Genomic DNA, 27,066 nt, shown 5'->3' on the forward strand with positions numbered 1-27,066 from the left:
CGGTATTTTGAGATTAATCCAGTGCAGAGGGGTCAAACTGGCGGCCTGCGGGCCACATGTGACCCCCCCCCCCCCATCGTTTACATGCAGTTCACCAATTAATATCATATTACAATGAAAACATGGCCATGACCCCCTCTTCCTTTCAACACGGGTGTTACACTTGCTCAAAATGTTTTTATAATAATAATAAGACATTTGGTTGAAATTATCACATTATTAAATGCATATACGCTGGTTTGGTGTTGTAATCACTGTTCATGTTATTATTATTTACTTCATTGTAGATTTATTTCTCTGAAAAGAAGTCATTTTAGTTTGAAATTCTGTGAAATATCATCTTGAATATCTTGATTGTGACATCATAGTGGACAACTGTGTTATAATATTAAGGTGATATTTCCCTCCCGCTGTTGAACAGTTGTTTTTCCCACTTTTTTTCCCAGACCAACCCCCCCATTGACCAGACTAGACTAGACGCTCAAAGGCCCCCAGGTCATTTGAGTTTGGCACTCCTGAGCTAGAGATTAAAGAGCAATTTTCTCATTTAATGGATAAGCAGACAGTTTGAGGGAGACTGGACAAGGCAGAGGAGCATAAAAAAAAAGAAAGGACAAAAAGATGGTGAATGGCTGTGCGGTTAATGGACAACACTGCTACAACTGAGACAACTCTGTGGTTAAGCTACCAATCAGTCTTTGTTAGGACTGCTCTGATCACTGTAGTCAGAGGGTGGAGAGGGGCGGGTGTCGACACAGTGATTAAGGACGGCCATTTAGACAAGGCTGGGAGACCTTGAGAAGTCAGTCATCCACAACACACGACTGTTTATAACATGTATTATTGACTGGACCAAACATACTGTGTCATGTACACAAACATGCCATCATGAAGGCGCCGCATACTTGATGTCAATTAGTCGCAAGAATGGTGATAACATTTTAAATAAGAGCTTAATAAAACATGTGAACTGAACTACACATTCTCTTTTTCTTGTGGTTAAGGTTGGCAGGCAACATTTTTTCAATACACAAACTTCCCATGTCCACATGTGGGTGTGGGTTAGAGTTACGGTAAGGGACTGCCTGGCGTAATGACATCACACACCCATCTCCACATGGTACAAAAAATAATGCAACGTGCAGTGGATGGAGGTAAAATGAGAAATGGGGGCATGAATGAATTTTCGCAAGCACATCCACATAACACACAGATCGACACACACCTTGCTGTCGATCTCGTTGCTGCCCAGAGAGGTCTGAATGACAAAGAGCAGAGCATCTGTCAGGCCGTCACACTCCCTCATTCTTCGTCTTGCCTCCTCACCCGCGGAGCTTACATTCCTGTAACACAGAGAAAACTGGTCAGAAGGTGTAAGAGTGTACAAACGTGTGTGTGTGTGTGTGTGTGTGTATTTGCCAAGGGAAAAAAAGAAAAAGAAAGAGAGTTTGTGATGAGCGGGGAAGAAAAGACACCAGGCTAGATAAAAGAAAAAAAGAGGCCTATATGAGGAGAAATGTAGAGAGTCCAAGGAGAGAGTGTGAGAGAGAGAGAGAAGAGAGTGGGACAAGGGAACCTGGCAGTTCTCCCTAAATTTAACAATTGAATAGAGAGCATTAAAATTCTGGATATATCTCAATCTATGCCCTGAAGGCTCACTTCAATTTAAAGCACTTGACTTGAGTCCAAAAATAAGAGAAAGAAAATGAAAGGGGAAGAAGAAAAAAAAAAAAGAGAGGCAGCTTTCGTTGAGCAGTTGGTGCCTGGTTGTCAGCGCCAACCCTCACACCAATGGTGCTTTGATAATTTGACAATATTGTTCCATTTGTTATTGGCAGCTTTGCCAATATGATGCACGAAAGAATGAATTTTAATTAAAATGGAGGTACAGGTGGTTGGTGATGGATTCCAAGCATTGAGCCGTCTATGATACAGATGAGCTCACTATAGGACACGGACTTAACGGTCTGTGTCTGTCCTCATTATTATGCAACTATGGACCACGAATGACAACATGAAAAGAAGTAGATAACACTTCCTCAAAAATAATATACATGTTTATAAGTACAAGTACATTTTAATGTACGTGTTTCATGTTCAAAATAAAACAAATCAACACAATCAAATAAATATGCTTACAAATACTAATGTTTACACATGCATTTTACTTGTTGATGTTACTTAAAAAATTGTTACTTTATATTTATTTACCTGAACTTGAGTGTGGGCGCAGGATATATAATGATACCGTATGATTTATGGAAATTCAGAAAATATCATTTTTCACCCAAAGTATACTTGCGTATTCCTAATGCTATACAGGTGGAATAACAAGCAGGTTTAAACTCGATAAACCAAAGCAAACAACATCAAAACTTTCGTTTTCCAAAGACGGCTTCCCTCAATCTTCAGCTCAAAAAGCTTGAAATGAAAAACAAGCAGTAAGAAATCATGCTCTTTTTTTTTTAGGGAATCACTGTTAGAGCCATAACAAGCAAACTGTATGTATTATAATAATAATAATAATAATGATACAATATGTCCTATAATTTATTCTCAGGCCTGTTAAATGAAAAAAGGCAATAACAATTATATAACATACATATCAAATGCTAAACCTTAGTTTGAGGACACTACTTCACTCAACCACCATTACACTGTATTACTGTGTGTGGAGGTGAGTGACTGTGCCATCATTTCAACTGGGAAAACAAAGCAATTATTGAGGTTTGGCAACACGAGCAGAAAGATTCTCAGTAAAATGTCAAAAGAAAACAAAAAAACAACAACTGATGAGGCAGACAATTGTTATGTGATGGTATGAATGAATGAGCTCATCCATCACATTGGCATACTAAAGACATCACAGCTGTTGCACCAGTCTATGAGACGGGGTCAATCATTTTTTTTCTGTATAGATGAGAAAGAGAGACAAGGGGAAGAGGAAGGAAGAACTCAATTAAAACTTCACGTTCACAGCTGCCTGCTTCAAAGAGAAGGTCAAGTCATTTTCACCCACTCTGAATGCCAACGGACACGCGAGCCTACAATGGAAAAACCCACTTAGTGAAGACAACATTTTCTGTCAAGCTGATGTAAAACAACAGAACTGTGAAAACACTTCACCTCCACTAATGTTCAAGCACCAAGGACATGCAGTGGGCTGGTGAGAGGGTGGATTATTTGTTACTTCAGCACTCAGCCTTGAATATGCTGACTTTTTACTGACATTTTCATCAACTCGTTTTTTTTTTCTATTTTATCTGATGTCTTATAGTTGCAGGCGAAAGCTCTTCATAAATGTTGAGAGAATAAGAAACTGGGAGAACAGTCAAACCTTGAAAAGGTCCTTGCTTCGGTTTCATAGAATGGAGAGAAATTTGAGAAAAACATAAAAATCTCTTATTCAGTGCGGCCTAAAAGGGAAATCAAGAAATTTGATTCTCTTTATACACTTCGGCGCACCAGAAAGGTCCTGATGAAGATAATTGCAGAGCTCAGTCTTGTTGCCATTTGGTTAAATTGCAGTTACTTTTAGAGATGAATCGACATTTGCTGAGGCTTTTAGTTTTATTGTAAATCTTCTCACCTCAAAACCACTGTAAATGCAATGCAAGCTGCATCATTTGGGACTTTTCCACTATACAGTTCCAGCACGACTTGCCACAGCTCGACTTGGTTGGGTAGAGTTTTCCATTACTTTCGTACCTCCTCAACGTGGGCAGAGTCATCATAACATGGCTGCATGAAACTGCCGTGACGTCGTTTTATACGCGACACACACAAACTAGTGACTTGTAAAGCAGTTTTTTTTCAGTGTACTGAATCATTAGACTCAGTTAATTAAAAGGATTAGTTCAGCACTTCCTGCATGACCGGAGCACAGACTCCGTCTGACACAGTCACTGAACTGAAATACAGCGGAAGGGGTTGTGATGCGGCTCGCAATCACCGGCTTGCTGCAGTGCAGTCGCTAAATACACCAGACTCCTCTGTTAAATACTAAGATTTAAAAAAAAAAAAAAAATGTCCTTGCTATATGATGGAGATTAACAGTTCTTCAGGATTTTTAAGCCTTTTTTTTAATTGATTTACAGTTCAGCACTATACGGTTTGATTCCTGTGTCGGACGGCGTGCTCATGACTCTTCCAGTGACGTCACTCTCTGCCGATCAGTGTCTGTTGACATCACATTTAGTATCGGCTCAGCTTGAATTGAACCTCGCCAGAGCAGGTACTAATATAGTAGCAGGTACTAGGACATTAATGACTTTTTTAATCAATCATATTTTTTTCAGATCAACTTATCTGTCAATAAAGTCGAAGTCCACAACTTGTTTGATGACGTTATCACATTGACACAGCGGAGGAACACAGCTGTACAACAGTGAGCAACTTTTATTAAAGTTCTCTGTAAAAAAAACACTCGTTACACAACTTGTCGACTTGTGCCACTGACGTCGACACATATTAATGTGTTACGAGGTACTATCCCTTATGGGAAAGCAACAAAAAACAAGTAGAGTCGAGCCGTGCCGAGGCGAGTCGTGCTGGAACTGTGTCGTGGAAAAGCACCAATTGTTTTCACCTTCAGCAACAACACCCTGCAGTTTGAGGCATGAAAGCAAAACCTACGAAAACCCCTCAAGTACACGCACATATACAGTATGAATAGTTGCCAAGAAACAATTGCTATGTATGTTGTAATTCTCTACAATACAAAGAAAGAATTTAACCGGATTTCCATTTTTTTTTATACATATATTAAGTCTAAATATTGTAAACATAGACCAATGACATCCTTGCAAGAGCTGCATTAATCCATCCCAGTGCAGGATGGGGCTCATTTTGTCGAACGACTTTGCTTAATGACAGTGATAGAAGCCAGATCCCACTGATGTGGTGATTATGCTTTTATGATTTATGATATTAACACTATGGTACAGTGAGTAAAGAGGACGTAAGAGTGCGTATGAGGACCTTCATGCTGGTTTACACCTATGTGTGCATTTGTGTGTTAATCATGGCGACTGCGCACCTCCTTAAAATTAACGGGCAATCTCGACCATTTCCATTACAGCCTTACAACTATTGTATAAGTGGCACTCGTCACTAATTCAGTCCAACCCATTAGCCTGTATATTTAAATAATTACCTGCTGAGCAAAAAGACACCGAACTTGATTAAGTGGCTCGTTCCAAATTCAACTGCTGTTTTTTTTTCTTTTAGCTGCAGTGAAGAAGCAGGAGTGTGTAATTTGGCACCAGTGCAACAGAGAGAGCCCCATTTCCTAACTCGACCACATGTTATTTAAATAACATTGTGTACTAGTTCAGTAATATTACCATTTGCGATTATTCAGTGATTTCTGTATTTCTAAAATTTAATAAACCACATTTGGCCAGTTCTCATGGGGAATTTCTGGGAAGAAAAAAAATTGTGGCATGCATCCTCTTTCATTAAAATAATATTAAAAAACAACAACAATTACTATATTGATTGGAGTCACATGGCTCATCCTCAATTAAGTACAGAATTGTAAAGAAACTGTTTTTGGGAACAAATGAACACGCATATTTTTTAGAATACATAGAACCAAAAGCCATTTACAGTTTTTTTTTTACAGCAGGAAATGGAGAGTATTATAAATGCACCCCTGTGGTTTGAGGAAGGATGCCAGTAATGAACCACAATATGTCTGACTCCAGTGAGGGATCTTTGTTCCAATTCATCACTTCCTCCCATCTGTCCAACAGACATGAACTACACCAAAAAAAGCAGATTTTTGTGCCATACGTACACTCTCAATACATAGACATTACCTCAATCATGAAACTCTGCTGGATTTTTTTTTTTTTTGTACAGACAGAAGACAGTACAAACAACTTCCCTGAGTGTGGTGGATTATGGGGACATCATTTACATGAATGCAGCTTCTTCAGTTTCCACTGTCTGGACATAGTCTTTCACAGTGCTTAACTCTGCCTTCGGAACACACCACTGTGAACTGTGCGCTGCTCAGTCACTTCACTTTATGGAAGCAACAGCACTGGTTTACAATTATTTACAAGGCCCTATTGGGCAAACTACACCCATATCTGTGTCACCTCATGTTCCCGCTCATCACATCAGCTCCTCTTTAGAATTCCCAAAAATCCACTTGGCTTTTTCCTACACTGCACCAAAACTGGAGTTAAATGATTCTATAACGTCTTAAGTGTATGGATTTATTATTGTTCTTAGATTTAATCTCAAGAGACTTCCTGCTAAAATAAAGGTAAGATAAATAAAAACTAATAAATGTACCTCTCCAATTGACCTCTGATCACCGACTTACTGAAATCGATGAAACAGGAGTTATGTGAAAGCTATGTGCATATAAGTAATTTGATAGACCTCATGTAGTCTAGCAACATGTGGTGTTTATCTATAGCACTTCAGATGATAAAACTAACTGACTGATTTGGTCCACTGCACCAAAAATCTGAAACCCATGCAGTTTCCATTATATTTTAGGGTGTATCGTGAGTCATACTACTAGAAATTAATGCTGTAATTGTAGTCATAAGTCATAAAAGAATGTGTACTTACACGTTACACATCCTTATACTGTATATATCTGGAGAGAGAGGGAGACTAATTTTCCAAATATACTGTATGTGAGAAAAATGTCTACTATCTGCAGATGCTGCTGTCAAAGCCACTAACATGTTTTTTTCCATCAACCATACGGCATAAAAGGAAACTAGACGAGTTATTCAGTTTTATTTGACATTCATTTTCCTTTCATTGCTGCAACAGTATGTGACGTAGTGTCACTCAGTGAGTCACTTTCAGTCGCTTTTGGCTTCTTGGCGACTCGTGGAACATGTACAGCGTGAACAGCGTAGATGTGAACATGCATCTCATACAGATGGCTCTCTGATGTTGCTCAAGGAACTAATGACCACTGAGTGACTTTGTGTCAAACAGCTGGTGTGTGGTGGCTCCGCACAAATGTCCGACCATGTGTGTACGTGTGAGGGTCATCACCAGATGGACACACGCGCACACGGACACACACACACACACAAAACCCATTAATATCGATGGAACAAATAAGGATTTGTGACGACAAACCTTCCTTATTCATAACTGAGCTAATAACTCATCATTTTTTCCCCCTCACACATCTGCGGGTGTCTGAAAGGAAACAAACTGAAAGTGTTTAAGGGTGTGAGATACTGACAAACACACACACACACACACACACACACTCACAAACAGTGAACAGCATCAAGGTGGCAGCTTTTTCATTCTGGCTTGGCAAATAACCAACAACCTGCTGAGAGGTAAACAGCACCTGAAAGAAGGCAATGGAAACTCCTCTGCAGGACACCGTGTGTGTGTGGCCTGATAACACTGTGTGTGTGTGTGTGTGAATTGGAAGTAGCCCTTAATGCTTACCTCCTCCTGATTAGACAACAATATGGGTTCATCTGCATCATTAGCTGCTTGGCTCACATTTAAATTGGGCACACATTACAGATATAATAAAGAACTTTCTGCATTGAAATATCTACAAATGATGACGCTAATGTTATATATTTTATTGCGTAGTGTACTTACAAAAGGCCAAGTTATAGAAATGTGTATTTATATTCAAGGTAACAGATCTGCCTTTTAATGATGTTATCCACTTTAGCTGTCTCTGCTTTAACTTCCAGGACAAAACCCAGATAAAACATCAGAGTGAGGAAGAATATATACAGTACTTGTTAAACAGCATGATTTCTTTTGGTTTTCTCCTTTTATTCTGTTCATTTGTCACTCAGGTATGATGACTTATGACTCATATTGACAAAAACTATTGTACACACTGAAACAACTTGCAAAAGGGCCAGGATACTACATTTAATAGCAAAACTATGCTATGTGCACCACACCGTACGCTATGTGTCACACCACAACCACATCCGATCTTACACTTCAAAATAAAAGCCAAAAGGTTTTATTCCCTTTTTACGGAAGGGACGCAACTCATAGCTGTGAAAAAGCAACCCAGGAACATAATAAAATGTAATTACACTCCTTAAAATAGTCAAGTTTGATCAAACTTGATAAAACTAACAATAACTGCTGCTCCACAGTGGTGATGCGTGCTGCCTAGCAGGAGTGTATGTGACATCATCACACATTTGGCCTTTTGTGAAATCATACAGTTGGTGAAATGATCGTACACATGCGATAGTTATCGTACATCTCGCAACACTGAACAAAGGGGACAACAAGACAACAATTCCCATGAGCCAACACTGCCTCCTCGTATCACCAAACTAGGTGTTATTGATTTGACAGACAAACATTTGACAGCAGAAGTTACACACACACACACACACACACACACACACACACACACACACACACACACACACAAGCAACTGTAGCCCTGACACCAGTTCATTATCATTACCATCCATAACTCCTTCATGCTGGCCATGGCTGCTATGATTAAATCAGTTTAATACATTTACCTTTCAATTACCACACATTATGTGTGTGCTCACATAAAAATACTGCAACCACAAACAAAGCATAAAGAAATTTACACCAACCGTATACATCAGCTCAGTTACTGCATTTAACTTCCACTGCATTTTTCTGAACTGCCCTTTAATGAACTATGTGTGAATTGTATTTTATGTTGTCTGTAACATCTTGGAAAAAACATTTATGTATTTTCTGTCGGGGACTATGGACTTAAAAAATGTTCATTTCTATGATGTTACCCTTTTAAAATAAACATAAATAATATAAACACTCACGTATTTAAGGGCAAATAACAAAACATAAGTTATGTAACATGAATGCAATACAGGGACACACAGGCACACATAATTAGAGGGGAGAGATCTGAAATTGAGCTGAGATACACTGGGACCTGAACAATGACCGTGAGATGGAAAATAACCCTGGAGAGCTGCAGAAACAACTTCATGTCTCTTTGTGTGTCTCAGCTCCCTTCTATGACATCCTGTTAGTCTCTATAATGTCACATTCTTCACACATTTTACCATCTCTTTCTTCTCATCTTTCCAACTTTTTTCGCCATTGTTTGCTGTGCTCTGGTCCTACACTCTCCTCTACCAGCTTTTACAATTTGTTCTCTGACTTCACAATGTGGAGCAGCACACTGACAGCATCGTTTGTCTTCTCCCGTATCTATGGAGGCATGCACGCACACACACACACACACACACACACACACACACACACAGAAGGAACTCCACATTAGTGAGTTAGGAATCAATAAACCTGACATAAAAGTTGAAAGTCCACAGACATTATAGACAAAAACTGACAACTTAGTCTTAAAGGTTAAATACATAAACCAATACATAGTGCTTTCATACAAACAATAGGCTAGAAGCACCAGAATAATATGAGGCTTATATTAAACAAAATCCATTTAAAACCTATAGGCACTATTTTGCTGTATGTGCAGGCCTATCATGCTCATTGTTTAATGCATTATTTACAAAGTTTAGTTTATATAAATACCGGTGATACAGGTGATAAGATAATACTTTTGTACTGCTATTTTACAAAGTCTGCATCATCAACTACCAAAATGTGTAAATTAATTTAGAAAACCTCATAATCCCACCTGCAGTTATGGCCATTTATCATTGCACTTAAGTGTTTAATGCTGAGTGGATCAAAACAAACTAAAGTTTTTGTTTTTTTCTTATATTACATTTGTAATAACCTATGGTGTGCCCTGCTCTCAGTCTCTATTCACACACAGGTGGACACAGTTGATGCAGTTCACCATATAATGCTATCTGAATGCAAATTCAATAATGCATACGAGGCTTATAAAAATACTGGAGTTGAATCAGCACTGCTTTGAAATACAGTACAAAATCCCCCAATGTCATATTTGTAGCAAATGCAAAAAACTATTAGTGGACTGAATTTGTACAGGTGTTTTATGATATTGAGTTATTGTGTATAATCATCATGTCCTACCACACATGCCCCCATGGCAGTTCCTGTGCAGTGCTATGAAGAATGCTGACAACAAGAGCCACAGGGGTTTATAACAAACACCGACACTGGATTTTTCCCCTCCAAGTGCTGACAGTATCAGTTAAATACCCAAGTTACAGTAATACCTGGCACTGCCAGCTGTCGTTAAATTTTTGAACAGCAATCAAAGGTGGTATACTTACTACGACTTAATACTCCTGTGCAGAACAACAAAGAGCAAAGACTACGAGATTAAGATTCATAACAGCATGATTTTGAGACTTATTAAAAACAATTGTGCAAGCAGGTGTTCACAAATGGAACAAAAGTCCCTACTAGCAATGGGAGCCTTTGCTTTGGTATATTAATTGCGTGCAAATACGTGTCACTCAAATCGGCATCTTGCACGCAAAATGATATAAAATGTGTACAAAAACACTGACGACATCTTCAGAAAGGATTGGAGATAACATTCAAACAAACGTGAGAGGAGCCTTGCAGAGACAGTGGTGAGGATTCATCCAAAAGCTGCTGGTGGTTGATTGAGTCCACAGCCCAAAAACTGATGGCCGATGTGGACATGGAGTTTTCCTGCCCGCTGTATCAACCCTCTGTGGAGCTGATGTGTGTGTATGACAAACACACTGTTTATGGGTTTAAAGATCAGATTAAAGCTATTTTTTATGCTAACCAAATAGTCCCAATAGCACAGTAGAAACTAAATAATATATAATATTATTTAGTAAATAGTTACAGTATTTTAATGGTCATGTGACTATTTTTGTTGCAAATCTGCTGCCTCTACAAATACAGTAGTTTTGCCTGTTCAATTATAATATTTATTTATGAAACATTATATCAGGAATACCCATGCACCTGCTTCAATCATGCATTCATCCACACAACCAATCGAGTGACATCAGTGCAAATCATGCAGACACTGACCAGTCGTGCCAGTCAATGTTAAAACCAAACATGAGAAAGTTTGACAATGTGAATGTCCAAATGACAGTTGTGGTGTCTCCTGGGATTCATACACACACCACAGTCTACTGAGTTTAGAATGGTTTGTAGAAAAGAAATTGTGTGAATGGATATGGCTCCCTGAGGAGAGACATCAGCCTAGTTTGAGCTGACATTAAGGCTAAGATAATCATTCTTTACAACAGTGCTGAGCATGAAAGTAGTAAATCTAACTTGTCCTATGTCAACAGGCTTGCAGTGGTAATATAATGGTGTTGAGAACCATCTTGGTGCAGTTTATGACCTCAGTACCGGTGAGTCATTGACTGCGCAGCCTGAGTTCACACGACATGATCGGGAGTCTTAAAATCCTTTTGTTATCATACACGTGAGACGTGACAAAAAGACGTAATTCTTATTTTTTTAAGTAATCACTTTCTTGTCTACAGGTTGACCACTGGGCTTTTACTAAAACAGTGTTGTCCATGATTCCCACCATGTTTATTTTATACTTCATACTGCTGTTTTTCCTGGAGGACCGTTGTTGTATTTCTCCTGCCTTAAACATGTCCTAAGGTTGTAGAAAAGTAATGTTAGGGGAATGTTGTGGGAACCTATAGAGAACGTTGTGTAAAGGTTGTATGAAGGTTGTGACAAAGTAACGTTTTGGGAACCAAATATTGTTAGCTGGGTAGTCTCTGATTGGTTGGGGGCTTCTAACTCTTATTATATATTATATTATAACTATTATTATTTCAAGGTTTAACAAATAAGGAAGAGAATTATATCAGCACGATGCACCAAGAAAGACTTGACACACAATGTATTGGTAAAAGTCTGGAAGTTGTTGCTATGGTTACTAGCATAACTTAGCAAAAGAGAGAAAGGTAAATGAGTGAGAGGGAGGAAGAGAAACAACTGTGCATAGGATAGTGTTTTTATGGTATGTGGTTATTTTAAATGTAAATATGTGCTAATCAAACAGTAAAGATACAACATGCATGTATGAATGTACAGTACGTTGCATGTGCATGAGAGCAAAAACATTTAGTGCAAAGTCGAATAAAAACATGGTGAATTGGATTATACAAAGTTGAAAACTAGAAAAGTTGCACTTGAGTAAAATTGAGTAGAACCTGTTATTAGTCCATCAATATAATACAATTACTGAATTGAAAAACACCATAAGGATGCCAGGTACAGTATGCATGGGTATGTGTACCAGGAGAAACCAATCATTTCAAACCAGGTAATTTAAAGCCTGTTGATACAAACTGATAATGTCAAATCCTTGGACACCACAGCAGATGTCCATTGATTTTACATAAAATATTAAGCTACATGAATCTAACAGCTTGCCACTTTTAATAGAATTAAAGGCAGATTAAAACAGCAGAAGATGCTGAGATGTATCAACAACACAGCGTCCGCAGCCGACACACACAGACAACTGATTTTGCTGCTCAGGAAAGTAGCGGTTGTTGATGCTTCTCTTCAGTGGCAGTCAGTCTTAAAGTGCTGCAGGGCTGGCTCCCGAAACAACAAAAAACAAATAAATAAAACAAGATAAAAACCTCCCATTTATGAATTTCAATGTTCACTGAAGAGTCTCTAGATTCAATGTCTCTGCTTGTTTATACTTAATGATAATATTTCCAGTTCACTGAGCCTGTTTGCCTGTAACCATACTATTCGCTGTGAAACACTGAGCTGAGGGAGCTTTGCAGTAACAGGCTTGTGCACAGACAGCAGAGAGGTGGTGCACATGGTGCAGTCACAGCTGAAGGGTCCACATGCATCACCCAGGGCATTTAGCATTTAGCGAGAGAGCCCGCATGCACCTGTTGGTCACGCAACATGGCAGGTGATTGGTGGTGATGTGATTTGGGACACGTGTCACGGGTCGCTGGGGGACGCATTAAATCCTTTCTACTGCACCTGCTAATTTGCCGCTTCTCATGTTTTCACCACACACTGTTAGATAACTTTATCATATGACTTTTATTTACCCTGTCACCCTTAGGACTCAATTGTAGTGCATCACCTCTTTTAACATTAAAAAACATCCATTACATTCAAACCGTCATTAAACCGCTCACACAATGCTGATTAAGAGCTCATTAATCAATCAGCTCCACATGACTCTCTCTGCACTAAACACAGGAAAGTAATTAGTTTAATGTCAAGACACACAAAAGCAACAGCAGAGTATAAAGCGAGTCGGCTGCAAACAGGTTAATGTAAGACTGAAAGCACAGAGAAGCGCCAGCGAAAAGTTCAGAAGCAAATTCTGATGCCAAAAAACCTGTCAATCGGCATTTTGACAGGATAAATGTACTGCTGGTGTACACAAAGCCAGATTAACGATGCTTCTGACGACCAGACAAAGGCAGAATAATGACATCGACAACAATAAAAATCACCACAAGTTATGCACTGCAGCTTTGAAATGAAGGGTAGTAAAACACAAAGAATAAATACTATGAAAGGAATATTTCACCGATTTGCATTTAGCTTTCTATTACTAGAATAGGGGTAGTATTTTTGATAATAATACTTTGTAATACAAAGCTAAATGCAAATCGGTGAAGTATTCCTTTAAGAGTAAAAAAAATGTTTCACTTTCACCCTCAGAATCGCTATCCCCTGTTATCCTGCTATCATAGCAGGAAGTCAATCACATCTTAATTTTATACCTATATGGCATGTTGTTCTTATGATTGGGGGAGAAAGAGAAGGAAAAATAATAATTAGAGTGTAGCTTTTACCTGAGGCAGCCTGTAGCATTGCGCAGCACCTGGGAGGTATGAAGATGGAGCTTCCGGTCCTCATGATGGTTGGGGGAGGAGTCCCAGTTAGAGTGGGGGATGATGACACTGTTGGTCAGAACTGCCAGGGCGTCCTGAATTATTGGCATCTTCAGGGCGTCACATGATGACAGGTTCCATAGCACCCCTGCATAAAAAAGAAGAAGAAGAAGAAACATTAATAAAGTTGCTTATGTATCTACTGTATGACACTTGTTATTTGTGTGTTGCATGGGCACATCACAACTTGTTAACAGTGTGTGGAAGTTCTTCATGAGTGACAATGCAGGTTGACACATATTACACGCATCATACCGTGATGTCTGTGGCAATTAATTATTCTGTCGCGTCCAAACAGTTAGTCATGAATACACACTGTGCGGCGGAAAGACATACAGCATCAACACAAACAGTCTCTGAGCATATGAGCAAGTTATACAGTTATCTAACAGTAAGCACACAAACAAATAGCTGGCAGAAACACTTGCAAGTTTGTATGTATGACTATTTATATATGAAACTCCCCCCCACACACATAGTCAGATGGATACCAGATGCCTTTTGCAGATGGATGGCAGCACCTTCTATCCATCCATCTATCCATCCGCTAGTTAATCACTGCTGCTTGCAATGGTCATCTCCACTATCAAAGCAAGACATACCAAAATTGATGTCGCTACAAAATGAGACAAATGTGTGAAACAGAGGGTGACAGAGATATCAGACACAGAATTAGAAAAATAATCACATGGGAAGACAGCAGGAGGAGCTGAGTGATGGCTCAGCAAGACAGATTGAGACAACGGAGGAGCAACACGTTTGAATATGACAAACTATGAAAAGCTGTGGCGTTGAAGGTCACCATCTCTCTGATATTTGGCGTCAGACTGCAGATGTCTCGGGTCCTGGGTGACAGATGTTACTACTGGAATAAAATATGGGCATAACTCAGGACAGACTGTGCTCTGTGTGCAATGGACTGTGTTCATAGGGCCTGTCAGCGTGCTGAAATTGGTCACATTCATTCCACAATACATTATGCACATATCAATTTTTGCTCAGGTCTTGTTCGATGTGATCATAAATGAAATATATGGGCAGCAGGGAGGTGCAAAAGTAGTGATTAAAGATACTGTCATCGGAAATGACAGCAGTATTCAAAGTGAGCAAGACAGTGAATTACTAAAATTTCTGGGTGACTGCGCTGTAGGTAAACCTGTCAACAAACACTGTTGTATTAAGACAGCGGTGAAAAAAGGAAATGGCAAGCTGGGTCACTATGGGTATTATTAGCTCCACAATCTTTACTTTCAATAACGACATCTTGTGCAAACTGCCATGCAGACACCGGGTGGTGGTAGTTTTGCATCATCAGCAGCAAACACCAGTCTTGATGTGGGACAGTTTACTGCATGCACCAGAATCAGTGACACTGTCAATCAGAAAATGAAAGACAAAGGGATGTGTGTGTTCAGGTCATGGTAAAGAAGAAGAATAACATTTAAGACAAGAAATCATTGCAATGCTCAGTAACGAAAAGGTTAAAGTTCAGTTCTTAAAAGGATTTCCATACATCCATCCCTCGCAGGTTGCAACCTTTTCACAATTAAATAAAACAAATATATTTAAGGGACATTAAATGATCTCTTCAGAGAGTTAGTACAAAACTTAAAGAGGAAACAAAAGAACAAGAAACAAAGTTGAAATGTGAAAAAGAAGAGGACAGCAATGTGCATGTGTGCTTGAGAGGTCAAGAAAAGGGGGCGATCATTTTGCAATGACCTTGTACGCTATTTGGCAGCAGAGTGCTCACACTGAGTGTGTGTGATCACTCTGCCTCTACTTTCACTAATCAGCCTCTTATGATATCCTTCAGTATTCTCCTTTCCCTCTCAATCTCTCCTCTTGTGGGCTCAAGGTAAAAGCTCAAACATTGACAAACATGCACAAATGCACTTATTGGACAAAACCCCTTAGTTCTACATCGCAGTGCTTTTAGAAATGTACTTCTTTCCCTGTTTCTCTTAATGTCTGTCTTTCTTGCTGCGTCGGTCTGTTCCTCCACTGGTGAGTGTTGTCAGTCTGTGATTGCAATCATGTTAAAACGGTGTTGCTGCTAATGAGGCAACAACAATTTGTCTGCAGGGTTGCAAAAAACACATACACACACACAACACTAACTAGAGATGCAGGAGGGCGGGGGAGTATAATGTTAATTTTCTTTGCTAAAAAAGATTTGAGAGAAAGACGGAGTAGACAAAGGACCACAGAAGAGACCTCTGAAGCAGAGATAACGTGTCTTGCAATGGCCAAATTCAAGGCTGATTCGATCACCCACCTACTCCAGAAACATACATAACTTCAGTGACTCCAGTGTCCTCATGGGGGGTATAATAACAGGTGCCCAGCAGACAGTGACAGTGTCTGTCTGTGTATGATTTTTTCCCTTTGTCTTCATCTCTTCCTCTCCCTTCTCGGTTGACGGGCAGTTTCTTAGGAGCAGTGTGGTTTGGAGAATATGGGAGATGATTGCATGAATTCATGAATAAATGAGAGACGGACTTGTAAGAGGAGAGTGAGAACGGTTAGGCCTCAAGTGGCGATGTTTTATTAAACAGCCTTCATCTGAGCGGTGCAATGTAAATTAGTCAGCCACAAGGTCAAAACCTGATGATGAGTAAGTCTAAATATGACAAATGACATGGCCAATATGTATACTAAATTCTGTGAATAAGAAATCACAAAGGAAATACCAAATTGGATGATATCACAGGTGACTGCAGGTTAACAGTTGCTGAACCAACCTCAGGGCCATACCATTGCAGTGGGTATGTGGGGAAAAAAAAAAAACATTTGTCAGCAGTAGGTAAAGTCATGTACTGTGCCTGTACTGAGAGGGTTTTCATTTCCACCAGGGCTTCCCACAGTGAAAATGCTGCAGTGAAATTTCTGCAGGACACTAACAATTTTATATCATAGTAGCAGCAAAATCCCAGAGAAGGTACAGTATCTTGTTTGCCCACAGGAATCTAAGCATATCTGTGAGAATGTTATGAACTTTGACTTAAATTAAATTGGCTTTGGCAAATACTGTCACAATAGTGAGGGCACAGAGATTCCAACATCTATAGGGAGCAGTGACTCATGCCTTGAAGTAAGAGAAAGATAGGTCATGAATCTTCGAAAGCAGGAGGCTGTGTTATTTCAATCTTGTTGGTTTGGAGCTAACAACCGAAACCTCATGACCTCAGAGAGGCGGAAATGTCGTGTACACATTAGGAGTCAACCGTTGGTTTCATTTGAGCCGAGGCGAGAATGTCGGAGCCCGCAGCCGTGCTGGGCTTGGAGGTGCATTCAATGAACCTTGTGAACTTCATTACCTCTGCAAAAACATGTGCAGTCCACTAAACAAAGATGGCGCTGCTCCCACTTTGTGGTAATAGATGCACGACTAAACAGGCACTCACTGGGTCACTGGCCTTTTAAAACCACGTTAACGTCCTCTTTTCGTTTGTTTTATAACGTCTCTTTTCTCAGACTCTACTATGTAAAAATCATGTGGATGGAAAAACAGTCACTACATTAGCCACAGTTTCCCTCTAGGTCTCAAAAAGTCAACCTCAATCAGCTATTTAACAACTATACTTGTAATTTCACCACATGTCTTCCCTCAGCACTCAGCAACCATTTCAGAGCAGGCGGCAGTGGCAGCAGCAGCAAGAGCCGGGCTATGCCACAGTCCACTGCCTCAAGGTGAAGCCACGAGAAAGGATAGCATCTTCTCTCAACAGCCAAAGACTCAGCATCGACTGGACTTTGAGTGACAGCCCCCGGAAGCTTTGACTTCTTCCAATCCACCTCATTCTGGGTGCCAGGAAGCCAATAAAGCTTGACTAAATTTAAACTTGTGAACTGACAGGGAAATAAATTGTTCAGGGGAGGTTATTCTAGTGAAGAGAGAAAAAAAAACAACCCATACTGTATGTGTTCAAAAAAAGAATGCTAAAGTACAACAAAGAGACAGTGATGACGAAGGTGATCTGTTATGTCTGCAGGACAAAGCGACATTGTGTTTCTATTGATGTCATAAAGTTATGCGAATACGCCTGATGAACACTGTTGGTCTCCAAATGATATTTGCTAGCTTTGAAATCATTTAGTCACCAATTAGTAATGAAGGTCAAGCCTCGAGTAGAATGTAATTTGGCAGATCAATATATGTTCTTGGGACACATCAGTGGAGAGGAGTTAACAAGGTTTTCTTCTGCAGTCGTTGTTGAATCTTTTTCTTTAAAGACAGTGTTATGGACTTTTCATTTCTGCCCAAGGGAATGGAACTGACACATGAACACAGAATCACCCAGTGGTACACATTTAGAGGGTTACTACAACACCACTAGGGGAGGGAAAAATCTTACCCCTTCATATATCTTACCTTCAATTTTGGAGCCTGTGTAATGATTTATTTTCTTTAAAATTCCCTTTTGCCACCTGGGGCTTTTCTCAACAACCTAATTTTGCTGCAAGCTGGACTCTGTCAGTCTTGTAGCCAATGTGAGACCAGCTAATGATGAATAATGATCAAAATCAACTAGACAAATTATGTCTTGAGTTTTATTTTGCAGACCTGCCCCAATTTTAAAATATGCAAATATAAGCTGCATATAAGCTGCAGTGTATGACTTTTACTGTTTTTATGTTATAATTCTGCCTCTGATTCGTCATTGTACTAACATTGTTGGTATGGTGCATCCTTCATCTGGAAAAAAGCCTCTGCCAAGCAAATTTCACACCTTCATTTTGGTTTTGTTCACTTTCACGCTGCACATTTAGCGGACCGCGTCACACAGTTACAACAGCTGCTCGTTTGTGGCAGTATTGCCCGAAACGAGCACTGACAAGGAAGAAAAAAATAAGCACGAGGAAAAAGAAAAAATGGAAATCCATCCCCTTCAGCCGGCTTCTTCACCACAAAAAACAAACATGTGTGTAATCTTCGGGTTTCTGTTTTTATTTTGGTGTCCAAACCTAAAATAAAGCATGTGCAGCAGGCGAGGCAGCGAGCTTTCCTCACTTTTTTTCTTTGCTTCATTCCCTCTCTTTAGTTTGGTGGATAGTCTATTTGCATTTGCCACTGTAAGCGAACCAAGACACACATTTCCAGGCAGACCGGAGTTCGCTTGTTTGAGCCGCACCAGAATTCGGATGAACTTCCACACCTGTCCAAACGAAGGAGACTATCCGAGGAAACAAACTCTGGTCCGTTTAAAGCAGACCAAACACCTCTGGTGTGAAAGCGCCATTACTTTATTTCCAAACCTTTCAACCTGAGCTGTCCCTCGAACATACTCCTGTCCCTCCTTGTCACTTCCAACAAAACTCTCAGCATTTTCAGCTCTTATTTAGACAGTGCCACTGCCTCTAAGCCATAAATCATAGCTGGTCCCACAACTGTCTTGTAGACCTTCACTTTTGTTGTCACGCATCACCGTTAAAATTCAACTTTAATTCTGAATGAAATATAATTAATTTATTGAAATCCTTTCCTTGCTGCTACTTATGACATAAATGGTCAACGGTCAATTGAATTATCAAAAAATTACTCAACAGTAATGCTTAACTCATTGTCCACAAGGCAAATGAGGATACACTTTAATATGCCGTTGTACTGACATAAAAGCAATTGAAAATTCAGTGCTAAGTACCAGAGTAAACAGACAACAACGCACAGCCATGCGTAACACTGAGTTTCTCCTCCAGCAGCAGGGGAGAGCACAACAGAGAGAAGGGGAAAATACACAAGGAGTGACGGGGGAAGAAGAGAGAGAACAGTACGTGTTGGGATTTTAATGAAATCACGAAAAAAACAAACGAAAGTAAGAACCAAAAAGACTGATGCAGCAAAATTATGACTTGCGGTGCATTTAATTCTTGTTTGTTAATCTGCTTACAGACCACACACCCACACTCTAGGCTTTTAATCCGTTATTTTCTCCAGCACTGTAGTGATATATGTGAAGGTGACAGACTCTCCCCATTGGCTTATGGTGACAACATCACTGCTGATGTTTAGTTTCAACTGAATGCTCCTTCTGCAAATTTTGATTTTTCAAGATTTTTCCTCAGCAGCAGGAGTCTGTTTTTGGGCTTAGATCGTTTAGATTTCCTGTCATGAGCCAATTAATCAGACAAATACCTGCATTTGCCATTTATTCTTACTCCGCTCACGTCCTGCCTTACATTGGTATTTGAATATCTAGAGTAACAAAAAAGTTTCCCCTGAAAGTACCAGCTTGCTTCTTTCCATCTTTCCTTTTTCAGCTCCACAGCTCTCTGACTTCTCCGTCCACTCGCAGGTCTCTCCTTTTATCTACTCCCCTTTTCAAGCTGTTTTTCCTCTACTTTCCTTCAGGCTGTAATATTTCGTTGTCAGTAACAATAAAAAAAATCAGGAAAATGTAACATTTCCTGCTTCTTTTATTTTTTCATTTTAAGAAACAAAACTGTTGTTGGTCTTCATTGTCCTGATCCCTCAGATTTCCTTCTCCTATGAGAATGCCCCTAAAGATGGGGTGTTCAGGAGTGTGTATTTGCTTGAATTGTGTCCTGCTGAGGAACAAAGAAATCAAAGGTCAAACTGAACATGAGGGGGCTCCACTGACTTTATCTTGGTATTCCACACAGTGCTGCATGTATTGTGGGGCGGAATATGTGTGTCCATTAGAATCTATGTCTGCGCATGTATGGATGAACGAGTGTGCTTGCCCTTTATCTTGGGAAATGTCCGATCCTCTTGTACGAGCTCGCTCACGTCTTTTCTTATCTCACGACTAACCCGGTGTAACAAAGAAGGCTTTTGTACGAGCAAAGCGCGACAAACAATGGCGATACAAGTGCAGATACACGCAGTCCAGCTCGGTGTGATGCAGGATACTGACTGGACCACATAGAAAACCACAGATAAAAGAAGAGAGAAGCAAAGTGAGAAGAGAAAAGAGATTGATATGCAAACACAAGCACAGGACAGAAGAGAAGTCGGACCAATGATGTGACAAAAGAGGAGCAGAGAGGTAGAGAGAACAGGATTAGTGCTCTCATGTTCTGTCATGGGAGTCATACTGGACTTTCTTAACCTGCCAAGGAGAAGGTCTCCTTGGAGCATCTCCTCGACTGCAACCATCCAGGCTCCCACTTATCACAGTTCACACACTTCATATTCAATTCCAATTTTAGACTGCCTGCTGCTTATGTGCGAGACACTGATTATTAGCTGGCAAATTTCATGTGCATATGTGTCAGAATTCTGTGCCCAATCACGCACTCACAGCCCATGCACACACAGCGGTTCATCATTATTACCCGTCCTGAGGCTGTAGAACCAGCGTAAGAAAATAACTCGCTCTACATCGAGATAACATGCTGCACAAGATTGAGATTTGTGAGCATCTCTGTGTTTGTGTGAGACAGGAAATGCATAATGGCTCAAGTTAGTGTTTTCTAGCACAACAAAGGGTCAATGGTAGAACATTACATTCCTCGTGGGAAGCCTAAAGGATCACCCCAGTATGTACAACTGCATATGAGTGTGGTTGTGCATAATATGTGTCTCCTGGCTCAGATTCGGTGCTAACACCCGCAAAAACTGACCAGCACACCAGTTAGAACTAGAATAAAAAGGTGAACATGTACAAACACGATACAAAAATTCAATTGAAAAACTTCCAGCTGTCTCACAATCAAACATGTGAAAAATAATTGAAAAGAGGGGGAACATAACAAACACGTTTAAAGAAAAATTCTTTCTGCATTCTTCCTAGAAGACATGCCTTTCAGTCCTCGTCTGTTATTAGTTAGTGAAAAATCATTCAAGTGGAAACTTAAATTGTTTTGCAGCTGAAAGAAATGAACAGCCTTGGTCACTGCAGGGTGAAAGGCAACCTTTTTGTTGTTGTTAAATGTATGAATTCTCAAAAAAGAAGAAGAACTCAGATAAAACAACTACCAGCACTGCCATGACCAAATGAGAGCAAACACACAGTATGTATGAGTAATTATGATAAGCTATGAGAGGTTTTCAATCTTTTAAATTAACTCAGATTCAATCACAAACATAAAACACATGGTTGTGTATTAAGGCAGAATGATCTGCTGCTATCAGGTGAGGTTCTCAGAAACAGTACCTGTGACCAGCTCTCTGACTTCCACGTCTCCGGTCTTTCTCAGTAGGCGGACCAAGGCAGGAATTCCCCCGCAGTTCTTCAGAGCGACTTTATTCTCATCGTTGGCCTTGCCGTACACCAAGTTCCTTAACGCACCGCAGGCACTGCGGTGGACTTCGCTCATCCTGTGGTCCAGTAAGTCAACCAGCAGCTGAATGCCTCCCTGTCTACGTATCTGGAGATAAACAACAACAACAACAACAAAATGCAATTATAGTTTCATTTTAAATAAACGATTCACAGTCAATTTCAAACGTTCAATTATTATCAGGGATCCCAAACACAAATAAGCCAGTCTTCACAGACAGGTGTCGCAGACCCGCGCAGAAAAACGATCGTGGAAAGCAGCTGCTTTATTTGTCAATGCCAGTTGTTAGTTTGTGAGGATCGTCTGTCCTCTGTGAACGTGTGTGGTAAACGGTATCTAGGAGTCCTGCCAATCAGATTAATAGCCTGATGTGTGTTAATTAAACATACTATGATGCAGCTAATGACTGTGATTTGCAAAATGACACTTAATTACACCGATGAAGAGGGGAAAAAAGAGCAGTAATAACAGCTCTGCTTATAATCAAAGAAAAAAATATACTGATTTTCTTGTGCATATCATCAATCATCTCAAAATGTCTTCATGGACCTACAGTATATTCATGCTTTTTGTTTCTCTGATTCCTGGTTCCTCATGTGATCATTCATATACAAATATACACCATCACCAGACTGGTTCATTATTACTGGCTTCTGCACGCTGCAGGCAGAGCTAATGGGGTGTGTTTATAGGACGATATGATAGATAAAACAAGATGTAACTATAGAAACCAGCATTTTTTATTTGTGCATTATTACTTTATTTATTTCTATTGTTTTATCCCTTTTATCCACATTTATGCACTAAAAAAAGGAATAATTAATGCACCAAGTGATTTGGCAACCGTTTTAAATCCAGTTTTTGATCAGTGTATAATAATCAACATCATATGTAAATGCTGGATGGATATTTCTTTTTTTGTTAAATGGCAGAATAATTTTTATGGAAAAATACCTATTGTAACCCAACCTATGATCAATAAAGATGAGGGGTTTCAGATAGCACAGGCTGGAAACTTAGAAGTCAGTTCCCAGATGCTGAAATCACCAACCACACGTCAGAATAGTTCAGCAAGTCATACGAGAATGAAAAGTGACGGAAATTGAGAGGCATTTCAGTTTGACACAACCACAAAAATACACTCTATAATACTGTGTTACAACCATACAGCAGGTTTCTAAACCTGAAACCTTAAAATGGTGGATGGAGGTTGGTGTGAGACTGAACAACGGCATCAACCTCCTTTTTTCTTCTTCTTCTTTTACATATATTTTTCATCATAATGATTCTTCCATTTAGGCTGGTTTTAGACTTGTCTTTCTGCACTTTTCTGTTGTTGTATTTGCACACCAACAAAGTGGAAAGTTAAGAATATATCCTGATAATGTGAGACAACAAGGCAGGACAAGGATGGAAACTAAGTAGTGATCACAATAAGACACAACTGTAGTTGCTCCCTTACCCCTTTAGCATTAAACCTATTGTCGTCCCCCGCACGTTTCCACATATCACCTCCTCTCTCGGCTGGTGTTTTTTTGAAACCCTCACAGGTTGTGTCTCCGCTGCAGGGAACTTCATCAGCCTTAGGGGGCCAAAGAGCTTAAGGCAGCCCATGTTTAGTCCACTCGACAGGGGTGCAGTACTAATCACCAGAAACAAGCTGCTGTGATTACCAGGAGACCAGAGGGAAAGGATCAACTAGTGTGTGTGTGTGTGTGTGTGTGTGTGTGTGTGTGTGTGTGCACCAAAGTGAGAAAGCCTTTCTTTCATGCTTCAATCTCTATTTATTCTCTGGTGGACTGCAACAGACAGAGTCACTCAACCAGATAACTTGAAAAACACATTTTCCACAGTTAACGGTGTAATCAAGCTTTTTGAAAGTCCTTTTTTATTTGTCCTGTATGTACTCATTCAGACCTGGGACATTAAGTAGCAGGAAATCATTTGGTAAAGCTTCAAACTAATCCTTTTTAATGAATCAAGGTATTACTGTAAATTAGTCCTTATCCTTTTAGTGTTAATAAGGTACTTTGTGCTTTGTTATTATTGCAGGTCATACAGGACTTTATAAGATTGATAAAGGTTATTATTTTTGTAATAGCATCACAAATAATTTATTGATTTTATTTTACAGTATCATAACTTTGTTCCTCACCTCAAATTATCAAGGTCTCATAATGTCACAATAACTGTGTTTATGATGCCATGATTTGAAATTATGAACACAAATTAACACATGATGAAGTCAATAAACATTTATTGTTATTTATAATGGTGACACAAGGACCCTATTATAATGTTTTGCCAAGACTTCCGAGTGTTAGATATGGGCCTGGAGTTGAGAGAGAGAGGGTGAAAGAAGTGATCGAAGGGCAGTGAGAGGGTGAAGGTGTTTGATGACAACGCTGGTTTATCAAGCAAAATGACTTTGCTTATCTGTTCAATTAAAATGGATTAGGGGGATGCAGTAGCTGGTAAAGCAACCTTGCTCTATTGGCCACACATGGTTGCTGTCTCTCTTATGTGCTCCCGACCTCATCTCCGCTTTCTCTCCTCCCTCTACTCCTCATCCCGTCTCCTTTGCCGATCCCTCTTTACTCTGATGTCACAGTTAATCTGTTATTCTAAAAAAAAACTAAAAAAAACATAGTGCTTTTACACTTGGATTGCCTCTGAGCTACCTACAAGGGTTGCCAATACCCCTGCGCCGATCCTTCTATTCCATGTAAAGAAGATTAGGAGCGCATATTGATTTGTCTTTGTCTCCAGCTGTTCTGTGACAGCCACGGTTATTGGTAACCCATAGCGACAGTATTGCTGTGGTAACACTTAGCATTAAAGACAGCTAGGATTGTGAGAAGCAGAGGTGCTGTCGGTGTAAGAGCAGCATACGCGGGTGCCATGCCTTACAAGCGTGAGTAACCACATAATGGAAGGACAACACTAGTTGGGAAGATGCTGCAGATAGTAAAGTGCTCGTGTGTGAGTGAGAAGACACCTTTCAAGCACGGCAGTACTATGGCAGACATGCAGTAGTTCACATCCTTCCCATCCCTTATTATTATTCTTTATGGGGGAAATGTATTCATGCCGTAGGCTAATATTTCCCTCTGGAATATTATTAACTGGGCTAAATGTGGAATTGACCTATGGCTACCAAATATTTCTTTCTGAGGCAGAGACAGCTCATTTTGTGGAAGTATAAAGAGGAAGATTCACAGCTGGTGAGAATCCACCATGACAAAATACACTAGAGGCTCTAATCTGTTGTTTGAAGAGTAGGTCAACGGAGGAAAACACAAACCTCTATTGTTCACAGTAGGGGATATGGAACATGCTTAATAATCCCAATGTGTGAGTGTGCATATGTTATTGAGTGAGTTTCCCCACACATCTGACACGATTATACGATATATGAAATATGAAGAGTGTTTTTTAACACAATTTTTAACACTAGATGGAGTATGAAAGAAAAAGTGATGCTATATCTAATTGGGTAATCCCTTACTCGTCCTAACTCAACCTTGGGTCCTACAGATGTGCAGCATAGAAAAGGGAACTTAATAACATTATTATATGGTTAATGTGAACAATCTTCTGACCTTATACAACCACTGCCATCCTGAGTAAGATGTATACAAGTAAAAAAAGAATAACACAAAGTTCACAAACAGGCCTTAACTATAACATCTCCATGACAACATGTTTTTGACTTGATAAAATATATGATGTGATAACATTTAATTTAAATAAGCCACATCATAAAATAAAAAAGCAATGATTGCATAGTCACTGACTGACTGCGCATAACTCTATTATGTCAAAAAGTCACAAAGATGTCGCAAAGACATGTATGCCATTACAGTATTTGCCATAATTTGCTGTTTCTTTTTCATCTCCCATGCTGATATCTGTTGAAAAGACTTCACCACAACAGTGAGAAGATTATATGTTAATTATGAACACACAAGAATATGATCCAGTCTTCAGTACCCACAACAGCTTCGTATTTACACAGTCTGTTTAATAAAAAGGCCTGCAGTAAAAAAAAACAAAAAAACGGAAAAAAAAACATCAACAACAAAAAACCTAGAAAAGGCAATTTCTGAAGAAATGGCAGTGGGATTGCTGCCTTCTGTCTGAGCTGAAGCCAATCTGGCATGCTGCAGTGAATTGATATGAATGAGAAGTTGAAATGATGAATTCAACTTTATAATTGAATGTCTGAATGTTTAGAAAAAAGCAGAAAATTAGGGCAAAATGAGGGATTGAACGTCTGGAATATATTTAAAATCTGAATGCATCCATTGGGTATTGGCAGTAGCGCTAATGGCAAAATGGCACCGCGATGGCAGGTCCGTTAAAAATACACAGAGGGCACCACTGACACACTTTCCGAAAAAGTCCTTGTAAATCAAGGACTGTAGTTCGTGTTGCTGAGATGTCTTCAATGTGAGTGTCTCAAGGTTAGGATCAAAGACCCTGAAATAGGTTTTGTGAATGTAGAATCAAAGAGAAATGGCAATTTTGAAATTTGTGTGGGAAAGGTCAGTTGAAATTGTTGAAATTGCACTCTATGGAGAAGCTGGATAGTTCACAGTCACAGTTCAAACTGTGTAAGTCACTGTGCTGTGCCAGTCACATCGCATGAAACTAGACGGATTTGTCTACGTTCTGGTAGAAAATCATGTATTAAGAGTGAAATTTGAGAACTCGAGAGCAGGTTGAAAATTTTTTTTTTTGCCACTCTGGCATGTGATGCCATCCACTTTAGATTAAAAAATTTAGGAGGAACATTCCATTTCAACTGCAACTGTAAAAAAAAAATGTGAAGGTCATGAAAGAGCTGAGTTGAGGGATGAAAGGTTGAGTGAGTACAGAATATATGAGTGCTTCTCAAGTGCATTTCAATTAATTTGGATGAGAAATTGTCCTTGAAAAAGTTGACTAATAAAGGTATGATATATTCCAAAATTCT

General features: G+C 39.6%; 1 protein-coding gene across 1 annotated transcript in view; it reads right to left on the bottom strand.

Annotated features, from left to right (window-relative positions):
* The window catches only part of ctnnd2a (catenin (cadherin-associated protein), delta 2a), a 225,123-nt gene that overhangs the window by 37,355 nt on the left and 160,702 nt on the right, over nt 1–27,066 (bottom strand). Inside the window, exons 14-16 of the mRNA XM_058635385.1 lie at nt 21,962–22,175; nt 13,743–13,929; nt 1,226–1,343 (exon numbers count right to left, since the gene is read on the bottom strand). Coding sequence (XP_058491368.1) covers nt 1,226–1,343; nt 13,743–13,929; nt 21,962–22,175 — 519 coding nt within the window. The remainder of the gene's footprint in view (nt 1–1,225; nt 1,344–13,742; nt 13,930–21,961; nt 22,176–27,066) is intronic.

The sequence above is a fragment of the Solea solea genome, chromosome 1, assembly GCF_958295425.1.
Source record: "Solea solea chromosome 1, fSolSol10.1, whole genome shotgun sequence".
Classification (NCBI taxonomy): Eukaryota; Metazoa; Chordata; class Actinopteri; order Pleuronectiformes; family Soleidae; genus Solea; species Solea solea.